The 8,963-nt window shown below is 28.7% G+C and overlaps 2 protein-coding genes across 3 annotated transcripts in view; one reads left to right on the top strand and one right to left on the bottom strand.

Moving 5' to 3' along the window:
- The window catches only part of LOC123016419 (CCAAT/enhancer-binding protein zeta), an 8,584-nt gene extending 2,118 nt beyond the window's left edge, over positions 1-6,466 (bottom strand). Inside the window, exons 1-8 of the mRNA XM_044416807.1 lie at positions 6,294-6,466; positions 6,140-6,248; positions 5,905-6,090; positions 5,575-5,858; positions 1,566-1,847; positions 1,310-1,512; positions 1,108-1,255; positions 866-1,057 (exon numbers count right to left, since the gene is read on the bottom strand). Of these exons, the coding sequence (XP_044272742.1) occupies positions 866-1,057; positions 1,108-1,255; positions 1,310-1,512; positions 1,566-1,847; positions 5,575-5,858; positions 5,905-6,090; positions 6,140-6,248; positions 6,294-6,371 (1,482 nt within the window). The 5' untranslated portion in view covers positions 6,372-6,466. The remainder of the gene's footprint in view (positions 1-865; positions 1,058-1,107; positions 1,256-1,309; positions 1,513-1,565; positions 1,848-5,574; positions 5,859-5,904; positions 6,091-6,139; positions 6,249-6,293) is intronic.
- A 729-nt stretch (positions 6,467-7,195) lies between these two features.
- Positions 7,196-8,963, top strand: part of LOC123007876 (WD repeat-containing protein 13-like) — a 12,050-nt gene continuing 10,282 nt past the window's right edge. The window contains exons 1-6 of one of the 2 annotated variants that reach the window (XM_044403376.1): positions 7,196-7,348; positions 7,436-7,529; positions 7,576-7,721; positions 7,772-7,909; positions 7,959-8,112; positions 8,168-8,334. In XM_044403376.1, the coding sequence (XP_044259311.1) occupies positions 7,448-7,529; positions 7,576-7,721; positions 7,772-7,909; positions 7,959-8,112; positions 8,168-8,334 (687 nt within the window). In that variant the 5' untranslated portion in view covers positions 7,196-7,348; positions 7,436-7,447. Of the gene's footprint in view, positions 7,530-7,575; positions 7,722-7,771; positions 7,910-7,958; positions 8,113-8,167; positions 8,335-8,963 lie in introns of both variants that reach the window. The other variant, XM_044403367.1, reaches the window with a different exon arrangement.

The following is an 8,963-nucleotide window of genomic DNA, read 5'->3' as shown; positions in this document are numbered from 1 at the left end:
ACATTTTCCTTCAAAAACAAGATTTGTTACATTTATCGATATTTTCATTAATTTTTTCAATGGAAAACCCGAAATCTCAAAATCCACAAACAATACTTTACAAAAAGCTGAACTTAACAAAAAAATACAGTTTTTTATAGTATTTTTTCAACTCAAGTCTAAATTTAAAACAAATTTTTGTAAATAAATGTAATGATTTTGATTCAAAAATTTGCTTTAAAAACAAGATTTGTTACATTTATCGATATTTTCTTTAATTTTTTTAATGGAAAACTTGAAATCTCAAAATCCACAAACAATAATTTACAAAAGGCTAAACTTAACAAAAAATACAGTTTTTTTAATAGCATTTTTTCAGGTCAAGTCAAAATTTAAAACAAATTTTTGTAAATAAATGTAATGATTTTGTTTCAAAAAATTCCTTCAAAAACAAGATTTGTTACCTTTATCGATATTTTCTTTAATTTTTTAATGGAAAATTCGAAATCTCAAAATCCACAAACAATACTTTACAAAAGACTGAACTAAAACAAAATAAATACAGTTTTTTATAGCATTTTTTCAACTCAAGTCAAAGTTTACAACAAAATTATGTAAATAAATGTAATAATTTTGATTCAAAAATTTTCTTCAAAAACAAGATTTTTATATATTTTTTTTTAATAGAAAACCTTTTTGTTGTAGATAAATGTAATAATAAATTATTTTTTATAGATAAATGTAATGATTTTCATTTAAAAATTTACGTTATTTCTTTAATTTTTTAATGGAATATCCTTACGGGACAAAGAAAAACCATCCATTTTTTTTTAAATCAGCGCCCAAAAATATGATTAAAATTTGAATTTGTTATTATTTTACTTACTTCTTGTTTAATTTCTGTTTCATCATCCTTAACATCATGATATTTTTCCTCTTCGTCGTCTGACCCACCATCGAAATTTTCCATCGTCGTTTGTTTAAGAACAAGTGATTGTATGTTTGGTTTTTTGCCCATCAATTGTGAAACAAGATACAAAACACCACAGGCAAACGCAGGTTGCATCATTAAAGCCAACTAAAAAATTTGTTTAAAATTATTTGAATTATTATTTGAAATTATCGCACCTGTAACAGCCGCTTAACAAAAACTTTAACACGTGCTATTTCTGTATCTTTCAAAAGGGCTTTATAAATTAAACTTAACAACATTGCTTGATGAGTGGTTGTAAATAAATTTGAATCAATTAGTTTTTTGTAAAGTGCTGAGTAAAACCTGAAAATTAATTATTGAAAATAAAAGTAAAAAAAATAAGAAAATTTGCCTCACCGATCTGTTACATTATTGTGATGATCAGAGACTTGATATAACAACGAAAGGGCATGGAGACTTATATTAAAGTTCGCAATATGGACCACCCTGTACATGGTATCAATATGTTCAGAAATTTTTTCCAACTCTAGTTTTGCATAAGGATAAGCCCTGTTAACACCCATTAATAAAGCCGACATCATTCGACTGTTAATTTCACCCTAAAAAAAATATTGAAAATAAATAAAAATAAATAAAAATGATATTCCTTTACCTTTTTAATGCTAGCTTTAAAAAAAGAGAAATAAACTTCAATCAATCTTCTCGCGACTTCATTTGTTTCATGATCTAAATAAAACTGTGATAAAAAACATAAACCGTAATATTGAGCTTTTGGTGAAATATTTGAACGAAATAATAATTTCTCAACTTCGTTTAAAACAACTCCTTGCATGTTGGGGTGTTTAAATAAGAGCTGGCCTAGACTGTAGATGGCTTTTGACGCGACTTTTTGTGAAGGGTCGCCCAGTTTATTCACGAGGTATGTTAACAGATTCTGAAAAAAAAACATTTTCATTTATTTTCATACTGACCTAGAATTTTTTATAGAAATATTCAAACCTTTGAAAAATCTTTAAATGCAGTTGTTAAATACGTTGTAAGCCACTTATTCCCTGTCATTAAAATTATTAACTTTATAGTATAAATTATATACAGGGTGTTAAAAAAAGATTGTAAAATATTTAAGGAAAACGAATAATTTTCAATATCTTCAAGATCGTTACTTTGCGGATCCATCTTTGTTTGTTTTGGTCTATACCATTACCTCCTGAAATCTTTTACAATCTTTTTTAACACTCTGTATAATAATATAATACATAATAATAATATAACAGTATTTATACGGACTTTTACAATCTCCGGATAAACAGTGCTAGATATTGATAGGAATTGTTGCTACAATTAATATTGAATGTTAAATATCTTTTCATTTATAAATTCTAGACATTAAAAGTTTATTTTTTTAGTTAGACAATTTATCAATCTATCAGATGCAAAAATAAAAAAATAGGGTGTTTCATTTAAATTCCTTAAGTTATTTAACTTTTAACAAACTTCTTAATTTATTAATCTATACAAATGCAAAATACCAAAAAATTGTTACAACTTTAAGTTCTATACTTTCTTCTTTGCAGAAATAAGAAAAAAATTGTTCTAGTTGTCTTAGTTTTTGTGTAATGAATTTTTAAAAAGTGCATGTTTTTGTCAAAAAAAACGTCTTATTTCTAAAACTAAGCGAAATCGACTAATAAAACTTTAGTGTAAAAAGATTGTTTTAAAACGTATGGTGTTCCATTTAAAAAAACACAAGTTTTTATCGTAACTTATTTTTGGGACATGCTGTATGATTGAAAATAATTTTAGGTGATGCACTAGATGCAATGTCCTATACAATTTTTTTTATTTTACCATTTAAAAGTCACTAATGAACTTTTTGAACTCGCTGGGATTATATCAAAAAAATATTTAGAAGTTAAATAAACTACAAAAACACTATTAATAGTTTGAACAAAAAAACAACACTGTTAATTTTTAAATTTTGTAATACTCCTATTGCCGTATCAACAAGAAATTACTCTTTAAAATGTAGGGATATTCGTGAATAGGTTGGCATAAATTTGGTTAAGTTGGTTTCTGGTGACAAACAAAAGATATCGTAACTAGTGTCAAAATTTAGGTTAAGTCACATGTCAGTTTGTATGGATAATTTAATTGATAGTTGACAGCAGGTTGACAGAAAACGTCAATCGTCAACAACAAGGTATTCAAAATTACTTCTGAAAATTCTAGTTACAAACAACATGAAAAACGTAATTTTCCTAAAACTTCAAATCCTAGGTGGTAATTTCTTGTTGACAAATCTGTATTAGGTTGTTTCAAGTGAGGGCTAAGTCAGCGATCCCCCGTCGCAAATGAATGACAAAAGTTTGACATTTGAATTTGACATTTAAGGTTTCCAAATTAAGATTTTGAATTTGATGCCAACCTGAGAATAAAAATCACACTAATACAAATTTCTTTTTTTTTAGGTTTGAATGTCAAGAGTGATCAAAACTGATTATTTGAGTTAGCAATTCTGAATTTTATTTTTTAATGGTACTGCTTCCGGTTGTTGACAGTTTGACACTGACAGTTTAATTTGCATTGAGAAATTCTAAAAAAATGTCACTATATCAATAAAACTAAAGGCTAAATTTAACAGAAAAATACAGTTTTTATAAATTGTTCGGAAATTTCAAGACCTCTAAACATTTTTTAAATTCATGTTAAAGTTTAAAACAATTTTTAAAAACTGTACAGTTGCCGACACGAAATTTTGGACAATTTGTCATTCGATTGACAATTATGTGCAACTAACCTCACTTTCGATTTTTGTAATTTTTATCCTGACAGAGAAAGATTAAAATAATTTATTGAACTATACAAAAACACGTACTGCTGCCATTATTATATCGGAAAATCAACCCCAAAAATAAATTTCAACTAAAACTTTCAAATTTTAGTTTCAAACGTCAATCATAATGACAATAAAACGTGGCTTACATTGACAGTATGAGCTGACAATTTTTGAATTTGTCTAAAAGTCAATTATATTTTGGGCTATATTCAACTTTCTAATTTTAAATTAGAACCCGAATTTTTTCTTCATAATTTGAAGAAAGAATTAGTTTCCTTGGTGGGTACAGACTTGGTGAGGAAACAAGGAAGCTGTATCCTAAATTTAACGTTATTTGTGACTCTTATTGGCAAAATTTTTGTACCTTTACTTAATAATTATTATAAAAAAAACATATACAAGATTATCAGTGTCATTAAAAAGATGTCAAATTTTTTTGACAAATAAAATTAAAAATTTTTTTTTCCACGTTTCTGGTATTTTATCTCTGGAGTGCGAGTTCTGAAACACCCTAATCTTCTTGCATTTGCTGCTTTTTGACATTACAATAATGGCATTGTCTTATTTGACATCATGCAATTAGATTTGATTAAGTTTTAATACAATCATTTTTTTTAAACAATAATTTTTAATAAAAGTAAAACATTTTGCACATGTCTGTACTAAGAAAACTAATACCTCCCAAATTATGAAGAAAAAAATATAGGTTCCAATTTAAAATTAGAAAGTTGAATAGAGCCTAAAATAAACTATGACATTTAGAAAAATTCTAAAACTGTAAGCTTATACGACATTAAAAGCCATTTAATTAATTTTTTAATTTCTGAAATCAAACCATAAATAAAAAATCTACAGTGCGTTTTTTAAAGCATTTTTGCCCACTTCTTGTCTAATTTCTGTTTCATCAGCTTTGACATCGTAATATTTTTCTTTTTCACACATTTACTAACACAAATCTTCTTTGAGCTTTAATACAGAGTGATCAAAAATAATGATTGGCATTGACACCTTAATTCAAATTAAACAACAATCTTGTTAGATTAAAATATTGTCAAACAAGAACAAATCTGGTTGCAGTATTGCCAACTCAATCAGTCATTTTTGATCACCTTGTATAAAATTTGATGAAATTGAGAAATTTGAAGTTGTTGAGTTTTTTGGTAATTAATTATTATTGACTATTAATTATTTAGTGTCAATTAGCCATCGATATGACAATAAAAAGTCACAAACAAATTTTTAAAATTCTTGGGTTTTTTTTGCTACTGCTCATTAAATGTCGTTATATTTTTTGTTTTTATTCACATGTGGTACTTTGACAGTGTCTGGTGTTCGAAAACCTTCCGACACCCTCTTGACGTGTTACATCTGCGTGGAGTTTGACTTTACAACAACCCAAAAATGTGAATCCGAAAAATCACCAATTCAAACATGCCGATTCACTAAAGATTTATTAAATTGGAGTGATGTAGCACACAAACGTGATCCTGAAGTCAAATTCAAATGCTTACTACTGCACTACAAAGGTAATTAATAATTATCACAATTCATCATAAAATAAATACAAAATTTTCTAGATCAAAAAGACCACAAAGTAAAAATCTTTAGGGCTTGTGTAGGTGAATTTAAGGGTTATGAAGTTTGCAAAAAAGCCACTACTGCTTTAAAATATGAAGGTAAATTGACCTGTCAAGTGTGCAACACAAGCAATTGCAACTTTGGTGGGAGGAGAGTAGAAAACGCTTCAAGGAGACATTCAATGAGAATAAATGTAATATTTTTAACACTTTTAGTTCTCTCTCTCATCAAATAAACGCTAATTTACCTTTTCTTGCTCTGGATTTCCTGCTAGGAGCTTAAACATAGAACTTATGGCCTTTTCCTTATTGTTATCAAGTACATCATGAGCAACATTATTCAAAGCCAAGACAAATGTCGTATACAACTCTTTTAATTGGTCTTCAAAATACCAATAACTCAGTAGCTTTCTTCTAGTTATAGCATTGCCTGATGACAGTTCTTGTAAAAGCGACAGGGGGCGTTGATAAAAAGGTTTCAGTTTTTGATCAGGTCGCAACAAATCCGACAAAAATAATTCAGTCAAAGTATCTGTAATTTTATTATTAAAACTTGTGATTTTAAGCCCGTAACTCACCAATAGTTGTAATACATTCTTTCTTTTTCCCAACTTTAACCATGTTAACAAGATTTTGTAATGTGTCCAAATTACAAACTGGATTGTCTTGAATTGCAATTACAGACGCTGCGATTTTATCAGAGACTGTGCCTTTAGTCATGACCGTTTTCATCCACTTGTAATCAGAGTTATTTTTTGAGTTTTCTACAAAATTTCGTCATTTGAATTCAAATTGAGAGAATAAATAACTCACTGATGTTGTAATTTGCCACTTCAGAATCATGACACTTTTTCGCCTCTTCTTTCAATTCGATGAGAATTTGCTCTGTTACGGGTTTAAAGTCTTTGGGGGCTTCTGCAATCTAAGTGCAATGTGAGAAATGAAACAAAAAATGACATTAAAATACCTCCTCAAACCACTTATTCTTTTGAAAGGATTCGGATTCAGGATCAAAGTCTGTGGTTGTGCGGTTTTTCTTCTTCATTGTTCGAAAAAATACAACTATAACAAAACTTGAAACGCACCACTAAAAGTGGGGTTATGTTTAACACGTGTTGACAGTTGACATTTGACCACTGAATTTGACAAGGTAGAGCAGGGTTGCCAGGTCTAGGAATTTTGCCCGAATCAAGGGATAAAGGGATTTTTTCAGTTTTTTTACACAGTTTAGGGATTTTTTTAGAATCTTTAAACAATCTTTTGGGCGACGCTTTTTGTTTGTTTTTGTGTTCAAGATTTCAAGTTTAATTTTTTTTTTAATTCACATATGTACAAAAAAATTGTTAAAAGTTTGGTGCATTTATGTAAATTGGAGTGTGTTATAACAAATTTAGCAAGGTATGTGTGGCAGTTTTATTATATTTCTAACTATAAACTTTTTTGAAAAATGCGAAAATAAATTGTACTGTTTTTAAGATAACAGTTGTTTTAATTTCGAAATCGATTCTACTTTGTTAAAAAAAATGAACAACCAATATATATTTCTTTATGTAGTTTTATACTATTAATTGTATATACTTGCATGTATTCTTAGTTTTTATATTATTACGAATTATTATTATATGTAATTTTTATTAGTTTTTGTTTTCTTTAGTTAAATTAATAATATGTATTTAGTTTGTTCAGAATATATTTTACATTGATTGAGAAAGTTATGTTAAAAATGTTTAAATAAACTTTTATTGAAATTCTAATTTTGTTATGCAATTCAATAAACACTTAAAATTTAAATGGTTTGGCAGTTGCCTAGGGATTTCTAGGAATTTTTGACAACTAAATCTAGGGATTACAAAAAATTTCATGTGGCCACACTGTTATAGAGGTGTTCGGAAATTAATCAAACACACAAAATTACTACAATTATTTTAACCTGACACAATTTAATAAATAATAACATATGATTCATTATTTAAGAACAATAACGTGCCATATTGTTGAAATAGCAAAATTTGTACTTGATTGGTAACATATTTAGAAATAGCTGTATACAGTTTGACATTTGACGTAAACATAACCTCAAACAATAACTAGTTTTTTTACAATTTTTAGGTATTTAGGGCCATGACTTCAGCATTACAACAGCAAGCATTTGCGTTAGATGCCCGGTATAATGCCCACCGGGCCCCCGAGAGCCCCAATTTCAGTACGCAAACTTTCTCGTATTCACACAAGCATAACTAATTTTCCAGGAACTTTATACATAAGACGTCGAAGCCAATTACTGAGAGAAACTCAGAGAGACCCAGAAAAGTGGAAGCAATATCTTCGTGTGCGTTCCATGCTGTTGCAACAGCGATATGGGTCGTCAACAGTTGAGTCAACTTCATCAAATTCAGTACTACAGCCCCCTTTTTTGTGCCAATTTTTACAAGTCTGATATTGTAGAGTAGCATGTCAAGTATTGTGACACCACGGGGGCATTTGGTGCCCACTAAACAAGCAGAAGCTTCAAGAGCTTTAGTAGGGGGGACTTCAATTGCTGAAAATTATGCCTTTGTTGGGGTTCATCATATTTTTGATCAAGTATTCGTGCAAAATCCGAGTTTTTGGTCAATAATTGAGTTTTTTTCAGCATAGTGAAGCTGTTACAATGGTAAAGTTTGCCAATAATGATAAAAGTAAAATTTGTTGTGCTTCTTTAGACTTTACTTTATCTATTTGTGATGTTACAAGTGAGCCTCCTATAGTTTCAGCGATTTTGAGAGGGCACACCAAGGCTGTTACAGGTAACCACAATTAATTCTTTTCCTTTCATTTTATTGCATTAAAAAATTTCTGTAGGTTTTGATTGGTCAGCAAATAATGACTTAATTGTCAGTAGCTCTTTAGATGGGACTTGTAGAGTGTGGAAAGTATCAGATTTTAGCTGTTTGAGAATAGTTCAAGATTCTAACAATTCTCAATTTTTGTGCTGTATGTTCCAGCCTATTAATAACAACTTGTTTGTTGTATCCTTTTTGCATTACCTTTTTTTTTCAAATCTTATTTAGACAATCGGACTCAAAAAGTTTTCCTTTTTAATCTTGGAACAATTATACACTTTTTCATAGTAGGTTATAGAAGTCTAAATGCATCTTTTACTTAAAGGCTGATTCACACAAAAAGTGTCAATTCAGAATAAATTCAATCACATCAATAATAATAAAAAGCTTTATGTTTGCTATCTTATTTTAATTAAGTTGTTAATTTTAATTATTTTGGCTACCTATGGTACACATTTATTTGAAAAAATAATTTGTAAAGAAGATTGAGGTTAGGATTGTTTGAATTTTTGCATGGTTGCCACCTTAGAATGATTTGTTTCAACGACTACTTCGATGCACATTAATATTGAAAAGGAATATACCTCGGAGGGCTATTCAACAATTTTTAGATAGGGCGCCCCAGAATTTTTAGAGGGCCCAGAACAGTTTTTTTGAAAAAAGTCTTCGAACAGGTCGATTTTATTTTTTTAAAATGCTCTATTTTGACATTATAGTGACATTTATGTCATTTAACGACAACTGACATTTTTGTTCACTGTTTTACATTTCTATCTTTCTGGTAATAAGACAAAAAAAAATAAATGAATTAAAAT

This window comes from Tribolium madens, unplaced genomic scaffold, assembly GCF_015345945.1.
Source record: "Tribolium madens isolate multiple individuals breed KSU strain unplaced genomic scaffold, Tmad_KSU_1.1 Scaffold_11;HRSCAF=98;Tcas5.2_LG3b, whole genome shotgun sequence".
Lineage (NCBI taxonomy): Eukaryota > Metazoa > Arthropoda > Insecta > Coleoptera > Tenebrionidae > Tribolium > Tribolium madens.
Note: the sequence above shows the minus strand (reverse complement) of the source record. Positions and strands in the feature narration are given on the sequence as shown.